Source organism: Onychomys torridus, chromosome 8, assembly GCF_903995425.1.
Source record: "Onychomys torridus chromosome 8, mOncTor1.1, whole genome shotgun sequence".
In the NCBI taxonomy this organism is placed as follows: Eukaryota; Metazoa; Chordata; class Mammalia; order Rodentia; family Cricetidae; genus Onychomys; species Onychomys torridus.
In genome coordinates, this window is record NC_050450.1 from 13,141,044 (window position 1) to 13,164,752 (window position 23,709).

The 23,709-nt window shown below is 42.2% G+C and overlaps 1 protein-coding gene across 16 annotated transcripts in view; it reads right to left on the bottom strand.

Annotated features, from left to right (window-relative positions):
* The window catches only part of Rbfox1 (RNA binding fox-1 homolog 1), a 1,681,994-nt gene that overhangs the window by 167,004 nt on the left and 1,491,281 nt on the right, over window positions 1-23,709 (bottom strand). For 14 of the 16 annotated variants that reach the window (XM_036197533.1, XM_036197529.1, XM_036197544.1 and 11 more), the window contains one exon: window positions 9,471-9,710. The exons of 1 other annotated variant lie outside the window; for it this stretch is intronic. In XM_036197533.1, coding sequence (XP_036053426.1) covers window positions 9,471-9,710 — 240 coding nt within the window. Of the gene's footprint in view, window positions 1-9,470; window positions 9,711-15,992; window positions 16,111-23,709 lie in introns of those variants that run through there. One more of the 16 variants, XM_036197537.1, reaches the window with a different exon arrangement.

The window sequence follows — 23,709 nt, forward strand, 5'->3', positions numbered from 1 at the left end:
GCTACTGAACCATCTTCCCAATTCTGAGAACTGCAGGTTCTTTATCTAGACTCTAGGATGCTTATCCTGATCACAGCCTAAGGAATTATCCAGGCCATTTTTTCCTAATCTGCCATAAGCATTTTCTAACATGTCAGAATTCAGAATGAAGCCTTAGAATTTCAACACATTCTCTCTGTCTCTGTCTCTGTCTCTGTCTCTGTCTCTGTCTCTCTCTCTCTCTCTCTCTCTCTCTCACACTCACACACACACACACACACACACACACACACACACACACACAGAGGTTCTTTACTCTCAGAGGTACTCTCCTTCTCTCAGACATCCTCTCTGATGCTCCTTGGCTCCCAAACACAAAGCACTCATTATCCAAATGAAACTTTTGAACAGTGAAAGGGTCTTGAGTTTTGCTCCTACTTATTGGAGGGCTGTAATTTATTCTGAAAGCTATGGGCCATGCATTCTAAAGCAGGATGCCCAAGCTCGTGAAGAAACAAGAGGCAGTACCTGTAGCCTTATGAAAGTGAATCTGGTATTAACAAGAAAGTTCAGTAACACGGTCATGGAAAAAGACAATTCTGAAGCCACCAAAACATGATCAGAGTTTGCTTAAGGCACAGGTCTCAGGCAAGAGTGCACTCTAAGAGTGCAATCTCAGAACTGCTGGGGCCCTCCCTGGGTGACATGAGTAATTCTCACACAGATGATTCCTGTCCACAACTGCCATCTATTCAGAAGAGTGCATCATGCAAGTCCTAGCATATCTGGAGAAATCTCTGGAACCTCCAGTCTCCACCACTTTTGGTCTTGTATCTGGCATGCCTGGGATCGAGCACCCACTCCTAGTTTTTGGCCACAAGGACCTTGTGCAAGGCACTTGCCTTGGATGGTGCACCTTGATCATGGGATGGTGACACTTCATCCAGTTCAGGTGGGCAAGAATGAAGATTAGTGGAGGTTGTTCACAACACTGCAATGAACACACTCTGACACTGAGCAAAAGAACTATTTCTGAGGCTATAATTCTCTGCTTCTCAATGTGATGCATCTTTCCTAATTCTAGATACATTACTTCTCAATGACTTTGCCAAACTTGCAGTGTAATGCATGAGGCTGAAATCTCCCCCAAAGGACAAAACTGTATAGTGTTCTGCAAATCATCAGCTGATGGCCTTTAGAGGGAAAGAAGAGGAGGACCCTGGGGAAAGGGGGCAGTGGGACTCACAAGATTTTAAAGGGCCATCTATCAGCTGGTCTGAGGCCCTGTGACTGCTGGAATAGAGAGATAGATATTGGCAAACCTGGAGGCCAGGATCTTGGCTGATGTTCCTTTGGAAATTAGAGTGCAAGGGTAATGGCATCAGGGTTGGTGACAATTCTGTCTATTGCCCTAGCCTCAAGCACTAAACTATTAAGGCGATAAATGGAGAGTGGACAGATATCTGTAATTTGACATCAGAAGACCTGAGTGTGGAGCTCAGCCATACCACTTCTTAACTCTTGAAATCCTTTGCCTCTTTGTATCTTTACATCCCCAATTCAAAATGAGGCTTACTGATACCACTGAAAAGATATAAATCAGGTGTGGTGGTGTATGCCTGCATTCTTAATACTCGGGAAGCTCATGGCTTTGAGAATGATCTGGGCTACATGGTGAGTTCAAGTCTAGCATAATCGCTATAGTAAAATGTCATTTCTAGCAAAACAAAATAAAAACCCTATAACAGAAGTCTATGGGAAAAACAAAATGGTGTAAGTATAATATAGGAAGAATTTCCAGAAGCTAAACATGATCTATGAGTCAGTGCATACCCTAGTCACTCTTCTCTGCAACCCCAAACAATTCTTAAGGTACCTTGCTTTTTTTTTTTTTTTTCTGAAAGGAAGGGTTGGTCACACCTAAACACATACAATCAGCTATGGATTGAGAGTTGGCTACTGTACTGTGATGAGACAGCAACTTCTTAAGGTTCAAATCAATGTATGATTTCTGCTAGTGAAATAATCATTGTACCCATGTACTCTTCAAAGATATACTAAGAGATAATTGTAGATGTATCCGGCTTGTTAAATAAGAAACACAGAACCGATTGTAGAGTTAAACCACGAGGTCAGAGCAAGAGTGGAAAACCTCACCCTTCACTGCTTCTGTGGTTCTTCCTCTCCGCATGTAAATAAAGTTCTGATTGGCCAGTGGCCAGGCAGGAAGTATAGGCGGGACAAGAGAGAAGAGAATTCTGGGAAGTAGAAGGCTGGAGGGAGACACTGCCAGCCGCCGCCATGAAAAGCAACATGTAAAGACACTGGTAAGCCACAAGCCATGTGGCAAAGTATAGACTAACAGAAATGGGTTAATTTAAGATAGAAAAAGTAGATAACAAGCAGCCTGCCACAGCCATACAGTTTATAAACAATGTAAGTTTCTGTGTGCTTTCTTGGTTGGGTCTGAGTGACTGTGGGACTGGCGGGTAAGAGAGATTTGTCCTGACTGGACCAGGCAGGAAAATCTAACTACAGATAATAGTAGATAATAAGATGTAGATCATGATATTTATACTTCAGTCTTCCTTATAGCCTGATTGGGAAAGACAACAAGATCAGATCAATTACAGAAATTGTCTACATTTCCCCAACAAGGATGTCTTTGTCTATATGAACTTGCACAGAAGCAAAAATAATGACCTAGATTTCAAATCATGATGCAGTCCTTCCCAATACAGTGGTGCTGATGTGGGTGCTCAGTGGGTCTCCACTCTATTGCCTTGAGAATTTGAGCTGGTGAGGGGTTAGAGGATATACAGTTTGGGTTTGTAACAGACCTTGGGGATAGAGCTACAATGCTGAGATTGGGGCTTGAGTTTTCTTCCACTTCTGGAAGGTAAAGAGATTTTAGTAGCACCTATTTCTGGCAGCAGTCCCTATAAATTTGGGGAATGGGTGTGACAGACTTTTTTTTTCTGTACATCTTAAAGTAATGGACTTTATACACATTATACACACATGGTTGTCTGTGTGTGCATGCATGCAAACACTCCTATTAATACACTTGTAAAGACCAGAGGTTGACATCTAGTGTCTTCCTCAGTTACTTCCTACACTACTTACTGAGACAGGGATACTCACTGAGACTGGGAATCTGTGTTAGGTAGACTGATAAGTCATGGGATATCTAGGATCCTCTGTCCCTCCCTTCCCCCAGTGCCAAGATTACACATTCACTGCACCACTTCTGGCTTTTACAAGGGTGCAGGGATCTGAACTTAGGCTCTTATGCTTACAAAGAAAGTACTTTGTCCCCTTAGCCATCTCTCTAGCACTAGATGATTTGATCCTTAATAATAATAGTTTTAAATTCAAATGTAAAGGTAATGTACAAAATCATGGGTTTCCCTGTGGCACTTCCATATGTATGTGCCATTATGCTTTCTTCTAATATGCCCTCCTCCATGTCTCCTGCCCTGCCTTTTGCTGGTCCCCTTCCTTCCTACAAATATCTCCCACTTTCTGCTTCCATGTCAAATGAATTCCATTATATTCCCCCTTAAGATTTTTCTTCCCTTCCTATCATTTCCTTCCTGTTTTTTTGCTTTTTGGTTTTTTTTGTTTTGTTTTGTTTTGTTCTTTTGAGCTGAGGATAGAACCCAGGGCCTTGCGCTTGCTAGGCAAGTGCTCTACCACTGAGCTAAATCCCCCTTCCTCATTTTATGAACATACACTTATACATATCCACTATTTCAAATCTAGGTATTGAATTTCAGGGTTATTATCTTTCTGAGTTTGACTTACTGTACTTAACAGCAATTTCTTATCCCACCTAATTTCCAAGAAGGAGGAGGGAGCCCTTATTCACTGTTGGTGGAATTGTAATCTTGTGGAGCCTCTACAGACTCAGTATAACATTTTCTCAAAACCACTAAAGCTAGAACCACACCACTCCGGGGCATATACCTAAAGGGCTCTGTCATCACAGTACAGAGACATGAACATACATGTTTGTCTACATCAGTCACAAAAGCAGGGAAGTAGAACCATCCTAGATGTCCATAAACAGATGAATGGGAAAAAAGAAATGTGGTACATAGTCGATGCAAGTTTTCTTCAGCCAAAAAGAAAAAAAAAATGTAATCACTGTTTGACTTTTTAAACCATAAGTTTTAATTGCTTGAACAATAAATAGCTAATGAACAAAATAAGATTTTGTTTTTGTTTGCATATGCCATCCCTAGATCTAGAGTCATTGAACAATAGGTCTGGAGTAAAGCTTCATCACCTCATCTCTGATGTTATTAATATGATCTAAGGGTATCACTAACACTGACACTAGAAACCAGAGGCCACCTAGATGGTTCCTCTCCCTATCAGCAAGTGCAGGCTTGAAACTCAGCTCAGGGACCCATGTTCTTTATCCCATCAGAGTTCAGGGGGAGTGGGAAAGTGTAGGAGACTTAGGCAGACTGCAGAACAAGTGTTAAAAATAGAAATCAAGTTGCTATTGGAGATACATGGAGAATTCTCCACTCACAAATCTCTAATTATAATATGTCAAGAGTAAAATACCTCATGAGAAACAGTATCCGGGAGAAGACAGCAATGACTCTGTCAGCACTGTGATCTGGGATATGTTTGGAAGCCTACACAACATAGAAACTCAGCAGAAAAACGTCCTGCAGGGAATTGTCTCAGGCCCTGGGGACTGGCAGAGGCAACCCACTAATGCTTTTCTGTCCATGCCTTACTTAGCTCTGGTTGGGAGCTCAGGGTTGCACACTGTCTCCCTTTCTAGATCCTACAGTTTGTGTTAAGTCATGTGCATATATTAGATGTTCTTGGAGGCCACCATATGGATGGAGGTGTTCTTTTACCCCAAATCACTCGATTTTTCCAAGAAAACATGGCCTCCACAATGTCCTTAAAAATGACATTAAACACCATGAATATATGTGTATATGTGTGTGTGTGTGTGTGTGTGTGTGTGTGTGTGTGTGTGTCTGTCTGTCTGTCTGTCTCTCTGTCAAAGGATGGTTATTCAAGGAGTAATACTCTCCTATGAGGAATATCCTAGCTACTCTCCCAACATTAGCCTTTTCTTTTCTCCCGCCTCTGGTTCATGCTAAGAACATGCTCTAGAGCTGAGCTATAGGCTCTGCTCAACAGCACCATTTTTGTTAATATAAGACTATGATTGCTGCACTGAGAGAGCCATCCTTTTGATCCACTTTGAAGTTGAATTCCTTCCAAAAGAAATGCAGAACTTGAGAAGAAGACAAAACAACTTCATCAAGATGTAGGGAAATGGAGACAATTTGAAGTAAACTTGTCATAGACAAGTTCAGATTAGAACAAAAATGATTCAAAACGGAAGGAAGGCAGAGAGAAGGATTGGCAGGAAAGAGCATTTGAGCATAAGCCTGGGACCTGAGCTCTGCTCCTAGCTTGCATGCACAAAAGTCAGGTGTGACCACAGTGTGCCTCTAACACTGGTATGGTGGGGTTAGAGACAAGAACACTGCTGGCACTTGGTGGCCTGCCAACCTAGCTGAGAAGACAGTGAGTTCCAGGTTCAGTGATAGATCCTGTGTCAGGAAACTAGGGTAGAGAACAATATAGGACATTCAAGGTCCTCTTTTGGTCTCTGCATGGGCATATACCCAGACACAAAAAGTGTCTTCCTTTTGGGACAAAGAGAGGAAGGAATCTGCATATAATTGTAGCAGAAAGGATGGCATCCTTATGTCATTTCCTCTTCCATAGTGTGCATCATATAAATGTGACCAGAGAAGACAAAGTGATGGACAGTTCCAGCCTATAAGCATGTTCTCTAAACTCAGGAATTTCCTGCCATCAAATACTCTAAGAATTTTCAGTTCATATTCCTGTCATGTTTTTCCAAATTCTGAATTACCTCCCCCCATTTCCAAGTACCACCCCTCATTCCTAGTTGTTGAGAAAATGAAGGTCACACAGACTAAGAACTTGAGTGTCTTAAGGAGGTGCTTGTCTCCGTTTCTGTTTAGTTCTCTCTACACGCCAACACATTGATTCTTGCTTCTCTTTTGTTTTGAAATTGATATGCTTGCCTGTGTTCACATTAGTTTTATTTTCTGATTCAACATGGAGAACCATCTGTGCACAAGTCAATGGGGAAACAAACTGTGCTATGACCATGCAATGACATAGTATTCAGCAATACAAATAGGCGAGCTACTTATGCATGCAACAGCATGGAGGAAACGAAAGGCAGGTATGATGACTAACAGACAAGCAGAGCACAGAATGTCAGCTGCATTGATATGTGCACTGGATGCAACGGATGTAGAGGAAGGGCGAGGTCAGTTAGATGCCTAGAAATGAGGCAAAGAATGAGAATGAGAGGGCAACAAAGGTGCAGGAAAACTTACAAGTGATGTATATTTTCATGACTTTTAATACTGGTAAAAGTTCTATACATGTGTTCATTGGTACAGCTGGATCAAGTACACACTTCCCAGATATGCGTATATTATATGCACATTATGAATCTATAAAGTTGCAAAAGCACTAGTTTCCTCTCTCTCTCTCTCTCTCTCTCTCTCTCTCTCTCTCTCTCTCTCTCTCTCTCTCATCTGAATACAGCCCCATCTCTTTTCTTTCTCTTTCACGCATGCTGTTGCCTCTCCTCACCCACACCACCCCAACAAGGTGTCTTCTCTGTGTCCTATGTTTTATCTTCTCTGTATCCCTTAGAGATAGCTTTTCCTTGGTTTAAATTGGTGAACCCAAATCAACCAGCTTATGAACTATTTGAGTAATTTCTTTTCACCTCGATTGCTATCTTTCTTCTTTTCTTATCATTACCATTGCTTAAGATGTGCAATGCCCCCTTCCCTGGTGCCTGCCACTCATCCCTTGATTTCTGACCTACCCAGTCTCTGCACCCCTCTATCCAATTTTGACTCATGGCCTTACTGCATTGTCCATTCACCATGCTATTCTATCCTATACTTGACTTTTGACCCTCCTAGTATCTCTTTTCACCACTGAATTAAAAAAGAAAGAAAGAAACAACAACAACAAAACCCTTCATGCTTCAAGACATTCACTGCCAAGTCAACAGTGTACTGAGTTCAAGCCCTGGGTTACCATGGCCCCATACTCTCCTGGTTCAACTCATAATCTGATTTCCAATTTCTGTCATTCAGTAGTTCCTCTTATTCTAAACCTCACCATCTTAGAGTAAGCTTAATAATTATTGTCTAACTTAGAATTTTGTAAGTTCTAAAACCACATCCCTAGGCCTTACTATCCCTGATTGTCACAAAACTGTCAACACAGGACAAACAAGCAACCCTTTTTGTTCTCCTTTTACCTGTATCCTGTTGCTCGGCATTGCTATTTTCAGTTCACCCACACTATTGTAGGCTCAAATAGCTCAGTCCTCTGCATTGCTGAGCACTAGTCTATTAGATTGACACACTATGAGTTGTTTATGTGCGAGCAAGTATTTGTGTTTTCCATGTTGCATCATTAGCTACTGCCTCTTGGTCAACATTACCACCTCATAACCTGGCTAAGCCAGAAAACCAATCTAATGAACACATAAATCCCCAAGGCAAGCCAGCCTAATACTAGGAGGTGATAGCAATGAAGTTCTCAATACTGAAGAGGAACAAGGACCCCAAAGGGCCTTAGCAGATGAATATATCATTAACATGTGTCCTGTGCACACAACAGAATACCAATGTCAATGAGCCATGGCAGCATTAAGCCAGTGAAAGAAGTTAGTCACCAAAAGCCTTGTAGTCTAGGCCTCTGTGAGACAGGCCCTAAAGAGGCCAATTCACACAGGTTAGGAAGCAAATGGAGGCTGGCAGCCTGTTAGGCGAACAAAGCAATGGCAGAGGGGTGGGGTGTGGTATGCAGATGGGGGTGGAGAGAGCAAGGGGGTGGTGGTGGGGGATGGGTGTTGAATTGGCTTCTGAGGAGATGAAAATGAAAACCAGATGGTGGGGATGGCTGCAGTCCCTGGGAAAGTACTAATGCTTCCGAATTCAGTATACTGGACATTGATTATGAGTGATACATTTCATAGAAACAACAAAAAGGGTAGAAGCAAGAGAAAGTTTCAGAGTCTATGCTAATTTTAGTATCTTCAAAAGCTGGCCCTAAAATACATACAGAGCCAAATAGCAACATTACCAGTAATTTTCCATACTTGACAAAATGTATCATGTGCCCAACACATGTATGTACAGTGTCAGAATTCTGGATCTCCAAGGCCTTGAGGGTAGAAGAGGCGGCACTGCCTTCCATCTGTAAAATGCTGCATACTAGACCTTATGTGTGCCCATGTCTCTAAGGGATTTTGGAGAGGAAGTTTCCCCAACATGTCCTAAACAGGCTTACGGAGTCTTAATTATTATATATGGTTCACAGATGAGCACCATCTAATTTCAATGTAATTATAGGTGTTCACAGTCATGTTTGATTACTGTCTCTCTATACAAGTTTTTACATAGGATGGTGATAAAAATGTGTCTTGGTTTTCTGACTGTTTGTTTAATTCTAACCCCTCATTTTCATCTTTCTGTTTACAGTCTTAGGGTCTAGCAGGTCACCTGCCCATCTCATACTCTCTCACATCTGTCCTTATGTACCAGCAACAAACTCCCACAAACTACAGCTAGACAGTGTAACTTAGCTAGAATATGCCAAGCCTGGGTTCCATTCTTAGCACCGAAGATACTGGCCATCATAGTAGACTCTTGCAATCCCAGCACTTTAGAGGTACAAGGACAGGGGTCAGAAGGACAGGCTCATTTTCACCTATGCAGGAAGCTGCAGGCCATTCTGGGTGACTTGCCGTGATCCAATGAACAAAGAACACATCACAAACTAAGGACACATGCACTCACCCAACAATAAAGATGGCTGGCCTGCAAACAGACCCAAGCTTTGTTTTAGGGTTGATAAAAAAATGTTCTAAAATCAAATTTTGGCAATGGTTACACAGCTATATAAATGTTCTTAAAATCAGGAAACTGTACACTTAAAATGAGTAACTTTATTGTATCTAAGTTATGTGTCCAGGTTGTGTTTGTTGTTGTTGCTGGTTTTGTAGTGCTGGAGACTAAACCCAAGAACTTGGGCACATTAAGCAAGTGCTCTATCTCTGAGTTACATCCCCAGACCCCCACATTTCCATGAAATGGTTTAAATGTATGAATTCTACTGGGATAGCATTGTGAAGAACTCATCACTTTAGAGACAGAAAAATAGATGCCCGTGTCTGTTTACAAATAAATACAGCAAATGGAAACATGTTTTAACTAATAGGGAAGGATGCCCGGTCACTAAGGAAATCTCTGGGAAGCTGGTAGTATAAGGAGAGATTTAGAGCTGCTTTGCTTGACAAAATCCCCAGCATACAGGGTACATAGTCCACTACCAGCTCAGAGAGCACCCTTCAGGTCCAGGATGCAGCGTCCACTTACTGTGGCGGTGCCGGAGACGGTCTGCGCACTTGTATCAGCGCTCTGCTCGGAGTGCGTCTGTGTAGGAGGATACAGGTTTAATGTGTGGTCTGGGACGGTGGTCTGGCCGGTATACTCTGGTGCGGGATGGGGATGAGGGGCCGTGTATTCTGCGGGGATGCCATTTTGAGGTGGAGCGAACTGGGCTGAGGCATAAGGCTGAGCCATTGTGTCAGGGGCGGCCGCTGCTTCCTGATTACCCTGAGAGAGGGGGAAAAAGGAGAAGGGAAGAGAACACTGTTAGTGCTCTGTCAACAGAACTGTTTTCAGAGTCCAGGGACTCAAGTCCAGGACTTCACAGGGTCCAGCTGAAGACTTCCATCCCAACCAACTCTCAGGAGACTAGCAAATGGCAATCACCATTTATCAGATCCACGAACAGAAAAATCAAGGCACACAATGATGAAGTCACTCTCCCCAAAGACATCCAGTCCAACTTGCTGAGACTGTATATCTGCCCACCACTGGCTGAGACTATAGGGTCTGTCCAGGACTGGCAGATCCTCTTTGTTTCAACTCAGTTTTAGAAGAAGTTTAACATCATGTTGTCTATGGTTAACAGTGGAGCCCCAATTTGGTACACAGCCAAGAACAATCAAACTGCCTGAGTGTCTGCTTGAGAGAAGCATTTCAACTCAATTCAACTATTAGATGCTTTGAAAGGATCCTGGTAAAGATCTTGCTTCTGTGTGTGTGTGTGTGTGTGTGTGTGTGTGTGTGTGTGTGTGTGTGCTATTGTTGTTGTTGTGTGCATATCTGTGATAAAAGCAGCCATTAGAAATTTAGGCCATAATTTAGAGACCCCCTGTGATATTCCTACTTCCCTCTTTTAGATACTGGGTTTAATTCTGAGCCTCATTAATCAATGCCCTCCCCATCTTGTCTTTTTTTTGTCCTTTTTTTTTTTTTTTTTAAATATATAAGTACAGGGCATTATATAACAATTCACCCTTCAGTTATAGCCTAAACATGCGGTATGATAATTACAGTCAAGTCAAAAGAATTAAAAAAAAAAACCTGAATTCAAATGTTTCCATTTCTGGAAACATCTCCCTGCCTCCATCTCCACCCCCATAACTCCAACATCCTTCACACACTCTGCACACACTTATGCAGAACACATAAGAAGCAGGAGTCCAGAGCTCTGAAACTTCCATGGTCTCAAGAGAAAAGAAAGAAAGCAGGGGATAAAGGGAAAGAGGGAAGGAGGGAAGTGGGGGAGGAGAAGAAGGATGGGAGGAAGGTACTAAGGAAGGCAGGCAATTAAGCTCAGCAAATAGTGGCCTCTCTCGTGTTCTGTGGACAGTTACATGTGACTTTAGTCCTCCTGCAAGGATTCCAGAGCACAAACTTCAATATGTACCATCAACTGGAGACCTCAGCCTCTGCCTCAATAACTTGAGCGAGGTACAAACACAGAGCCCATGCCCTTGTTAGAGCAGCCCCTTTACTCTATGATGTTGAAGATGGCACTTGCAAGAGAAGGAAGCTTAGTGTAAATTTAAATTCTTTTACAAGGAATGCATTCCCACTGGTCTTTACTTCCTCCATAATAGTTTCAAAATCTGTTTCACTACGAGTAAAAAGGGGCATACTTCTTTCTGTTCTGATCATTTCCTCTTACAGTGGGTACAGCAATAGGCCCTGGCTGAAGTTGGGTGGCTACCTAAGAGCATCAAACCCCCGAAGAGGACACTTACTGACTCTGACACTGCCACTCTACACGTAGTCCTCCAAAGATATGCCCACCTTCATTCTGGCAGACATTTGCCTTTAGCTCATGCTGTATAGAAATAGCTACACTCTGTTCCTGCTAGTCTCTGAGTTACCACCAGGGTCAGCCATATGGCATTAGCTGCCAATCTCAGTGTAGGCTCATGACCATCTATTTAGCTAACTCTACAGCTTTCTTCCCAGTCAAGAACCAATGAGTTCTTGTCAGCCCAGGATATTGCTATAGTGTTTGAGCAGTTTTCTTTCCACTGTGATATAGTAGTAGAAATAATGTAAGCCTGGGGCTGCCAAGGAGTGCCACTTGAAAGGGAAGTGCCTGCAGGTGAGGTTACACAAAGCAAAATGGTGTCAGGGACCTGGGGGAGACAGAGGAGGCCTGCGAGTCTTAGGGACATCATGTCAAGATTGAGTCCTGTGAGTACTGCACAGGTAGTTAGGAACAGCAGTATAGCATGAATCAGTTACATCTATGTGAGTTACAAAAGGGAATATATATTCTTTTTCCAATAGCTTTACTAATGACCATAAAAATGTATGCATTTTTATGAGGCACAACTTGATGTTTTTATACATATAGACAATGTGAAAAGGTCCCTATGCTCCAGATAATCAGCTTCCCCAATGCCTCTGTGCAGTTAACATTTGCCCACATGCCTGTATGCTTATGTGTTTTTGAGAAGATTTCACTTAAGGTGCATCTTTCCAGGACCACACATGACTTTTTAAACCATTATCTCCATCCTGCATTTTACTTCTCCAGAGCAGCTTCACTGTGCATAACTCAAACTTTAAAAATCTACTTTCCCTTTCCTTTCTTTTTGCTCTTTTTTTTGTAATAGTGATGAAACCCAGGGCCTCATGCATGCTAGCCAAATGCTTTAGCACTGAGTTGAACCCTCCACTCTCTTTTTAGTTTTCATTTTTGAGACAGGGTTTCATTTTACAAAATCATCCAGGTAGGCCTTGAACTTGCCATTCTCCTATCTCAGTCTTTTAGTAGCCGGAGCCATTAAGCTCAGCAACTGTATCTTCTTTAAGGTGGGGTTCTGCTACTTAAGATCCAAAGGGCCTAAAGTGTGTGTGTGTGTGTGTGTGTGTGTGTGTGTGTGTGTGTGTCCGTCTGTCTGTCTATCTGTCTGTCCTGCGCTGTTTTGTTGTGGAACCTAAGTACTTTTCCTTGCTTGGAAGAACCATAGAACCTATCCTACAGAGGCTGGATTGGTAAACAACTGATAGAGAACCCTGTAGCACAGCTTATTTTTGTTAATGAAGTTTGGTTGGGACATAATCCAATAAATGGGTTCATTTGTTTAACAAATTGCCAACAACTGCTTTTGTACAAAAAGCACAGAGTTGGTTTGTTGTGACAGAGACCATATGACCCTCAAAGTCTAAACTATTTACTGTCTAGACCTGTGTGGGAAACATCTTCCCAGAGGATGCTGCAGAATAGCATTTGATATGGGGAACCCTGCTAAGAAATCATTACTATACATAGAGTTTGGACAGGCTATGAAGTTAACAGCCACATAGGAGGAGAAGCAAGGGGACATATTCTGTCTAAGCAAAGGAGGGATATACTTGTCTGTTCCTCCACATTGGCAGTAGTGATGACGGCACAAAGAATAAATCAGAATCTCTCTTCTGCAATTTTCTTCCCTTCACTGGATTTGTGATTGTAAATTAGATGGACACACACACACACACACACACACACACACACACACTATACAGACCATCCATTTTACTCATTGGTGCTCAGAGGGCAGCTTGGTACTTTATGTCAACAGTTCTTAAACTGTATAGATATTCTAAGGAGATTCAAGGCAAAGAAAGGAAATGTTTTTGGCTACCACAGCTCAGGAAGACTGTGCTCTTAGTATTAAGTTCTTGGACACCAGTGATATTGCTGAATCCCAGTAGTGCACAAACTCTTGAAGGACTGCCCATGGGCTCCAAAGGTAATAATGCTGATGTCTAGAATTCTTGCTTTGTATGTACTAGACCCCTAGTCTACTTAACTTAGTAGTCAGAAATGATTCATCTAGAACTGAGAAAAAAATCATTCAAGATCCAGGGCCCAGACCATTCATGGGAAAGCAAGAAGCTGAACTAAGACCTCTCTTCTGCTTTCATTTTGTGAGAGAGTCTTGTGCTATAGAGGTCAGCTCAGTTTGCAAAATGACCAACCCCCAGTAACAGATATCACAGTACTCAAACCTATTTCACCTCCTCCTGTGGGGAGGTCAGGTGCTGAGGTATAAAATTCAGTGTACCTGTGATTCTGTTTGCCAGATGCAGAAGCTGACCCTCAATACCTGGTAGCAAAGCAGTATGGGAAACCTCTGTGCCAATTCAAGTTTGAGGCCTGTCTCCAGAGTGCTCTTAGCCTGTCATAGAAAAGGCAAGACCAGCTAAGAGTGTCACTGGAGCCAGGACAGGAGAACCTTTCAAGATCTGTGCCACTCTTTTGACAAAGGCATCAAGCTCTGAGGACCAAGTCTGTGAAAACCAAGTGGACAACAGATAACGTTCAGGTACACTGGGGTTTGGTATTGCATCTTGTACCTGAAGGTCTCAAACAGATGTTGGCAGGACCCCCTACAGTTACTTATTAACACTGACAGCTGCTCCAGAGAGACCCTAATTAATATTCCCAACATTTGCACTTTAGGCTAATTACAGCTAATATTTAATTAAGATCTTCGTACTTCCTATGGAAGTATTTTTCACCTTCAAATGACTTGAGAGCCGTCTTTGTTCCCTCCCTAGTGATGCTCCTGGGTTCTCAGCTGAGGTTGAAACACATTTTCTGAGAAAATTACATGAATGCTAAGGGCACCCTTTCTACTTCAGGTCAGATCAAATTCCAGGTATGAGAGCAGATCCTGGTAGAAGGCTAAAGCCACTTTCCTGCATGTGGTGGTGCCAAGTAAAATATTGAGAGTGTTATGGTTGGACATCCATTTGCAGAAGCTGCCTCTTCTGTAGCAGTTCCAAGCCTCCACTTTTCCCTAAATAAATGGAACAGTCAGAGAGCTCTGGATATTTGCAGAGTCAGGGTATTTGTGGGTGTCCCTCCTTGATGGGGAGGTGACTCTACTTTGCGAGAATCCCCCACATCACCAACCAAGCACTCCAAGAGCTTGTGCAAACTTCACATCCAATTTCCTCTGCCAAGACATTCTTAGGTTGCTGCTAAATATAAGGAAAGGGGGAGGGTGGGTGGGAAGAGGTCAGGATCTCTCATGTTTTAAAACCCACAATGCTACCAAGGAGAGCTGTGAGGAAGTATGGAATAAGTAAGGCATCAGAAGGTAAATGTCGAAGAAATTTCCCTATCCTCATAGATCAAACTCCTCCATCAATCAGATCGAGTCAAAACCTGTTCAATGACATGGAGTCCAGTGTTACCCAGGATGCTCCACAGGGTTCCTTACACTTGTTTACCAAGAGCAAAGGGATTATTAAGATGCAAACAAATCTTATTCCTTAAAGGAAAAAAAATCCCCCAAAGTCATTTCAATTTAAGTATTTTACTGGAGCATGAAATGGACATTTAAGACATGCTATTTAAAGGCAGACACTGTAATCTACTTAGCCTCATGTATGCACACATTCACAGAGCCACGCCTCAGATGCACAGAGTACCTTCACAGGCACCAGAAACAATGCTATCTGTGAAGTGGACACAGGAGATGGAGTTCTGTTCTTGTTGTCCTTTCTAGCCCTCCACCCAGCCCCAGATATCCTCCTTCAGCTGTGCAGCACGCTGAATGGTAGAACTCTTCTTAGAGAAATGCAGGAACCAACAGTGGCAGCCAGGCTGACTTTGCAAAACATGCTGGCATGAAAACTGATATGGATCATATTTTAACTAAGAAACAGTCCCAGTCCTTCTGTGGCATGAGAAGGGAAAGTGTCTGATTGCATAGATCCTAAGGCAGACTGGAAAATATCCAAATGTTTTCCTGTAGGTAGGGGTGTGTGTGTGTGTGTGTGTGTGTGTGTGTGTGTGTGTGTGTGTGTGTGTATACTTGTGTGTGCATTTATGTGTTTTCTTCAGCTTTTGCAGTCAAACTCCCTTCTTGGAGTACATTTGTCCCTGATGTCTTGCCCTAAGCCCTCTCCTGGACTACCCCACAGCTCTTAGAATGAAGAAGTGCATAGGAATTGTCAAGAACTAATAAGCCTGCTGATTACACATGTCCACATGGCCAAGGAAAGCATCTGTTCTTCCCAAGACTCTTCCTACAAGACAAGCACACACCATGGTATGCTTTCTGGAGGAGTCTGCCTATCCCCAGTGGCTGCTTGTAGCCTTCAGTCTTGCTGACAGTTTGTTTTACTTGAGTTCAGCAACCTGGTCTGCTCTGATCCACTTCTTTGGCAAGAAATTGCACATATTCAGAGAAAGCCTCTTGTGCTGAGCCGAAATGGGCTAAAACACATCATGCCCCAGGGGCAATAAAACAAAGAGGAAAATGCAAAATGACATCATTAACCTGCTGGTCCTAGGACAAGCATAGATCCATGCAAAGAACACCTGCTTCCTCATATATATTCAACACACACACACACACACACACACACACACACACACACACACACCACAATACTCTTCTCCTTTCACTAGGCATAATGCAAGATGAAAACTGTCTTCCAGAAATACCAAACTTAACACTAAAAAACACAAGGCAATGCTTCTGCCCCATTCAAATTACAGTTTCAAGTGAAAATTCAAAATACCTGCTGCACCATGCTGCATGCTCTCTCCTCCATAAACTTAGCAGCTGTTCTAAGCCCACACCACGGAGCATCTGCCTAAAGCAAGCCTCGATGAGGAGCAAGCGTGTACAGGCTGGGCACTGTGAGAATGATCGGGGTGTTGATGGAGGGAGAGCTGAGGCTGCCTGGCTGACCTCCCCCTCAACATCTGACTGCATCCAAAACCAGCCCCAGATGGGACTCTTCTGCAAGGGAGGCCTGGCCCATCAATCACAGCTCGCTCCTCCTCTGGCTGCTGCTCTGGGTTTCACAGTGCACCACTGAGCAGATGATTATGTAGTGGAAGGGAAAACATACACACACACACACACACACACACACACACACACACACACACACACACACACTGAGCTCCACTACACTAATAGCTATTTTAAAAACATTAGAAATGCTATTCTATTCATAGCCTGGAGCTGGAATTTTTCATTACTAAACTAAATATATGATATGCAAAGTTATAAAACCCACTAGGGAGCTTGCTACTATCTTGTTTCATTTTCTGAGAAAGGAAGGAGGAATGTTTGGGGCTACTGGGAGGATGATAGGAGGAGGATGAAGGAGGCTCAATGAGATCCAGAGATAGGCACAGGTAAATTAAAAATATTATAATTACCATAATGGGACTGGGGAGACAGCATGGCCAGTAAAGCATGTACCTTGTAAGCATGAGGGATGGAGTTCATTTCCCTGGAACTCATGTTAAAAATAAATAAATAAAACACTCAGCACAGTGGCGTGTGCTTGTAATCTCAATGCTGTGGAGGCAGGGGCAGGTAGACACCTCAGTTTCTGGGTTTCATGTCTTGCCAGTTTAGGCTATATGTCCTAAACTTCTAGCCAGTGAGAAGCCTGTCCCAATAAATAAGGTAAAGATCACCCGAGGAATGACATTTAAAGTTGTCTTTTGGTGTACACCATGGGAGCATAAACACAAACATGCCAAGTACTCTTCCTCATCATGTTCCTCTACACATACAAGTTACACACTAGCATTCACATGCCCATATGCAAACATATACACACAAAAATTGCAAAAGAACATGTGAAATATTTATAATAAAGCTGTGTAGTTAATTGTACATTAATCATAAGATAAGGTCACCAGTGGTTACTGGGAAGCCTCTTGGCAGGTTGGTTGTGCACCGTTAGGTAAACTGCTGCCACAGAATGCTACTACTGGCTTCTGTGAAATGGGAACAACATAGTGAGCTCAAGGTATTATTATGAAGATTAATATTTTTTTTTTTTTTTTTGGTTTTTCCAGACAGGGTTCCTCTGTATAGCTTTGCACCTTTCCTGGAACTCACATGGTAGACCAGGCTGGCCTCGAACTCACAGAGATCTGCCTGGCTCTGCCTCCTGAGTGCTGGGATTAAAGGCGTGCTAAAATATTTTAAACATGAAAAGCCAAATAGAAATCAAGGAAAGAAGCACCCAGGATAAGGCTCATGGAATACACATGAAATTATCAGATGTTTTACTCATGTGCAGTGAAATGGCTTGAATTGCAACACTGTCCCTGTTCCTGTCTCCATACAACTTAGATGAGAACTCAGTGTGTTGACATGCTGTCAGTGAAGGAACCCACAGGACTCCAAGTCCCAGTGATCATGTGTGCAATGAGAATAGTCGTGTATGCAATGAAGGAACAGCACAGGGTTCTTGCTGCTGCCTCTGCTTCTTCTGTCTCCTTCCATCTTGTTGTTTGATCCTCTCTTCCAATGAGTGAAAAATGAGCATCATAGAAAGCATTCCTTCCTGCAGCCTCAAGGCCAGCTTCAGTTCCCAAACCAGCCCCTTCTTTTAAAGCTACAGATATATGCTTCTTCCTTCCTCATTAAAACTGGAACAGCCAGGTGGTGGCACATGCCTTTAATCCCAGCACTTGGGAGGCAGAGCCAGGCAGATCTCTGTGAGTTCGAGGCCAGCCTGGTCTCCAAAGCGAGTTCCAGGAAAGGCGCAAAGCTACACAGAGAAACCCTGTCTCGAAAAAACAAAAACAAACAAACAAAAAAAACTGGAACAATCAGATAGAAACGTCAAAACAACATCAGTTATAGTTCGCCATGTCTTTCTCGCTCACCAAAGGAGTGGTTTCAAGGAAGGTGCATGGGACAGTCATGGAGAGCTGCTTATCACTGACACTGCTAGCTCTGAAAAGAACTCCTGCTTGAAGGGAGGGAGTGGATAGAGATTCTGGGGTGATTGCACTTGCAATTAAATTATATAAGGGAGGAGGTGAGGGCCAAGGAAGCCTGGAAGATTTCAACCACACCCTGGGTCTAACCCCCAGTACACCAGCCAGTCATGGTTACAACCAACAGAGCTCGGGATCTTTAAAAGGATGTGCTGACTGCTCTCTTTGAACTGCTTCCTCTTGAGAACCCAAGTCTGTCCTTGCCAGACTCTGGCTCAGCACATGGGGACAGTGACTCCTATCAAGAGCCAAGTGTTCCTTGTCCTTATTGATAATTACAAAGCCAAACTTCCTTCCTCCAATTTGGGAAAGTAGTAGGGAGTCCAAGGTGGACAAACTCCCTGGGAATGATGATTAGAATTCTCAAACAAACAAACATACAAACAAAAACCATAACTATTAAACAAAATAACCAAATAAGGTAGCAATCAACAAACTATTGAACACTATCCTGGGATCATCAGGAACTAGGGGAGTCTTTCTAAATCATCAAATCACAAAGGTCTGCAACAAAGCTGCTACCTCAGAATTGCAGAGGGTGGGATCTATGCTAAGCATTGTTGTGGGTCTGCCCAAACATGCTAATCCACTACATAAAGAAAACATTGGTTGCATCTTTTAAATTGTAGGTGTGATACCTTATATTATAAAACCTATGAATGGGGGCATCACATCACCATTTGTGTGTCCAAACATACATAAGATATAGACATCAGAAGTCTACTTCAGGAGTATCTTCTTGTTTTGTTCCCCACCTTAGCTTTTGAGATGGGACCTCCCATTGATACTACAGCTCTTTGTTTTGGCCGCATTAGTTGGCCAGTAAGACCCTGGGATATGATCATCTCTGTCCCCCATTGCTGGGGCTACTGGTATATGATACACACCTGGCTTTTATGTGGGAGCTAGGGATCTGAACCCAAATCCTCAGGTACCTATAACACTTTCCCATATCCCTAGCTCACTCACACCCCCCACCCAAATTTTTTTTCTTCAGCATTAACTGCACCATACATTTTCTTAAATACTGATGACAGAAGATTCAACAAAACATTGCCTATATTACCTCATGGAATATGAATTCAACATGTCCATTTGATGATCCTCATTGTTAAGGGTCATGTAAATGTTCATGCTCAGAAAACTAGAAAGCAAAGGTCACCCAGCCCATCAGAATCATATATGCTTCATTTTTAAATAGTCAGAAAAAAAAATTTAAGGGTAAGCTCCACTTGGCCAACACAGAATTTTGTCCAGCTTACAGAAAAACACATCTTAAACTGAGAGCTGGGACACTGTAGGTCAAGAGTTCATAGCAAACCAGCAGCAAAGACAACAATATCCCATACCACAGGCTCCTGGAAAGTAATTGTTTCATCTCACTTCCCTAGCCTCTTCATGGAAGCTCGAGAAGACAGAAGCCATCTCGCCATGGCTGAAAAACACCAGCCCCACAAACACAAGCCGCCTGAGTGGGCGGCAGGCTTGCAAAGATGAGGTGTCATGTTTGCCAAATGTTCCAGCCCGATTTTTCCATTTGGAGTTACAGAAGGCGATGTAGAGGTTGTTTTTCTCCACTTTTTAAAAGTTAGCAATCATCAAATATTTATGGCACTCTGTTCAAGTCAGGAACCTAGAGAAGGTTGTTTCAGAGGTGATATTTCCAAAGGGGAAAGTGTGCATTTCTTAAAAGATTAGCAGTGTCATGAAGAAGTGAAACCCCAGCAATGAGCATTAAGCACTGAGGAGGGTGGGCTCCTCATCCTGCTCACCACTTCTCCAGATAGAAATCTTATTTAGCCAGGTGAGGTGGCAGTCCTGCAATCTTGGTTACTAGGAAGCCTAAGCAAGGCAGAAAACAGCAAGTTAATTGTCAGCCTGGCCTACATAGAAAGACCCTGTCTCAACATAGAACGTAGAGTGACCCCTAAGCTCATAGTTCAGTTAAAAAGTGCTTGCCTAGCATGTGCAAGGCCTTAGTCTCAATCAAACAGTTAAGCTTCCTGAGTTTAGGAATCTCCTCTATGTTTTCGTACCTGTTTCCTGAAGCTTCTTAGGGTGTGACAAGTACACATACATGCGTGAAAAGACACACAGAGACATACTAAAAACGTTTACTAGATTGACAGATGAGTCGTCCTTCTGTCTTTATATGCACAGAGACATTTTTTGACCTTCACAGTACCTAGAACCTGGTCAGCACTAAGCACTGGTAAATAAATAATGGTCCACATTAGAACCACCCTATATAGTATTATGGGATATCTTTTCCCAAGAGAGTATACACTGGATCTGTCTATATTCCACAAGCTACCTGTATGGACCACTGCCTTTCATGAACACAGGTGACAGGCAGAAGCTATATTCATTGAATACTGCCCTACAAACTACCTGACTTCATTTGCATGGGAGTTCTGTGAATGAACAGTCTTGGCACACCTCTTCTCAGACAGAGAAGTTAAGGCTAATGCTATAAAGTGATATAACCAGACTCTGTCCACACATCACTCTCTATCATTTACAGTTGACCTCTGTGTGCTCAGACTAGGGATGAAGTGTACAAGGATATTTTTGGAACTATTCAACCAAAAGTATTCTTAAAACCTGAAAAATGTCTCTAATATCCAAGGCAAAGTTGGAGGTTTCCAAAAAGTCATAGAATTTTAGTCCTACCATCCTAAACTCCAGAAGTTAATAAGGTTACTGACAATGGTGATGCTGCTAAAAGCATTAGTAATGATCTAATTAGAAGGGTTCTCTCTCTCTCTATATATATATATATATATATATATATATATATATATATATATATCATAAAGGATCTAAAAATGTCACTTTTTTGATGCAGCCCACAGTTCCATGGTATGGGCACAAATGTTACCTACCCTTTATAGATGAGAGGCTTGAGATACTACACAAGTTCTCAAGAGATCACTGCACAGGTATGAGTAAAATTTTATCCAATATAATTCTGATCTCAGAGCTTAACCTTATAACAATTATTAACATTAATGTTTTATTTTCTGATTAGACTAGAGACACAGAAAGTTCTAAAACAACATTGGGGAAGATCGTTCTTATAAACCTTCACTCACTGTTCTCTGGGGAACTTATTGTCACTTTGACACACCACCTATCCCAGGAAATGGAGTTGACATGATCATTCCTTTACACTGTTGTGGTTGTCATGATAGTTATATCAGGGGAAGTTCAGCTGCTCTGGCTATTCTGCCATAAACCCCATCATGTCATCTATCACTGAGTAACAGAACAAACCACCACCATCATGGATACAGTCATGTGGATACAAAGGCAGATGAACACACAGGAAGTAGAATTTTGCAAATAAACATTGGAGAAAATGTTTCCATAAGAGAAGGGACAGATAATTTGTATTGTAAGTGTTTTTTCATTTATCATTAGTGTCCAGGTATGTGAATGTGTGGGAGGACATGTTTCATGGTATGCAACGTGGTCAGAAGACAACATTGTGGAGTTTATTCTCTCCTCCACCCTTTATATGGTTCCCATGGAAGGAATTCTGGTCATCAGGCTTTTGGGCAAGTGCCTTTACCTGCTAAGTCATCTTGTTGGCCCTGATAAATGTACTTTAAATAATAATTCAATAAGAATTATTCTGTCCTGGATGTGAAGGACATCACAGTTCTACGAAGGTTGTTGCAATCTACCTCTTTTCACTGCCCCAACCTCTGCCCCCCACCCTTCTCCCATCACCACCGTCACCACCACACAGCAGTGTCAACTCCATGTTCAAGATGACTTGAAATGACCTCTGCCATTGCTAAACTTGCTATAGTGAATTCTTTCTCCTTCAGTAGCTTGTTTATAGCTACCCTGAAGATATGATTTGGGGACAGTAACAATGTCACCTACACCTTCATAATGAACAAGACTTTGTGGATGTGACATATAGGTTTTTATCAAGAAAGAAGGACAGCATTTGGGTGAACCACATAGCCTGTAGGAGAAAAGCTCCTCTGAGGGTACTACTGACTATAAATGTCACCAAGAAATCATCAAATTTCTGTCTCCAGATTGGGACAGTTGTGACCTTAGTCATACTCCTGAAGAGAGAATCACATACATTATCTACATTGGGTTGCTGTAATGGAAAATGGGCTGTTCCATCAAAGGAGAAAACAGACATTCTAATTACAATGAAATGCATGGGTCCTTCAGATGTATTTCATCATGTTATATACACTGTAAATTTTTCTAACCACCAAGAAAGTATATTTCACATAACTATGAATCGACATATCTTCATCTCTAATCCCCTCTCAAAGTTGGATATATAAACACAGGCAATTATTATGCAGTTTTGATGAAACATGACCTAGCTGAGACTCAACAAACACCTGGTAATGGGTAATCTCAATCATTAACCTGTTAGGATCTAGAATCCCCATGGAAACAAATTTCTGCACATACTTGTGAAGGATTGTCTAGATTTGGTTAACTGAAGTGGATAGACCCAGTTTAAATGTAGGTGATACCATTCCATGGGTTCAAGCCTTAGATCAAATAAAAAGCAGAGAGTGAGCTGAACACCAGCATTCATCTCCCTCTGGTTCCTGACTGCAGATGCCATGTGACCAGATGCCTCACATTCCTGCATCTATGACTTCCACACCAAGATGGATCACAACCTCAAGCTGTGAGTCAAACTGAACTCTTTCTCTTTAAGTTGCTGTCCAGGTGCTTTGTCACAACGATAGAAAAGTAATTAAGGCAACCTCCACCCCCATACCATCTATGAGTATATAAAAGTAAAATTTGTTTTATTTTAAATAACTCAGTTTTGTTCCATGTATATTAAAGGGCTCTCAAAAAACTATATACTCCCTAAGGGCAGGAGCTTGTCATAGGGATCTTTTATATTTCCCTCTTGTTTGCCTGTAGTTTGTTATCAAGGTGTTTGACATGATAAATATCAATTGGCTGGTATTCACCTCACTTGTAGAAAAGTGTCTAATCTGCTTATGGCAACAGGCAAAGATGATAAAGTATGACCTTGTCTTTCACTGTGCATTGCATAAGTTTTAGCCTCTAATAGTTTGACAGCTAGGGGAAAAAAGGCTATCATAAAATGAATTATTGCCAGACATAGAAGAAATGAAACCAGGAGAGACTGTCAGGAAGTGAGGGCTCTCACCTAGTCAAGAAGCAAGGCAGAATCCACACAACCCTTTTCATAAGCTCAGTACTCCTCATCTTCCAAGGTAGCTAGGGGCAACATTTTACTAGACTGCTGTGGCCCAGATACCTCCAAGATCCTGGCCAGAGCCCAGACTTGGAATATTCTGTAGCATGGGATACATATCTTGAGAGGAGGGAGGAAAAGAGCTGAAATGGTCAAGAACGTCCTTGAAAAGAGCTGATGGCTAAGCCTGGAGTTGAAGAGTGAGCAAGAAATAGCACAAAGGATGAAATAGCTTGACAAAACAGTGAATGGAAGGT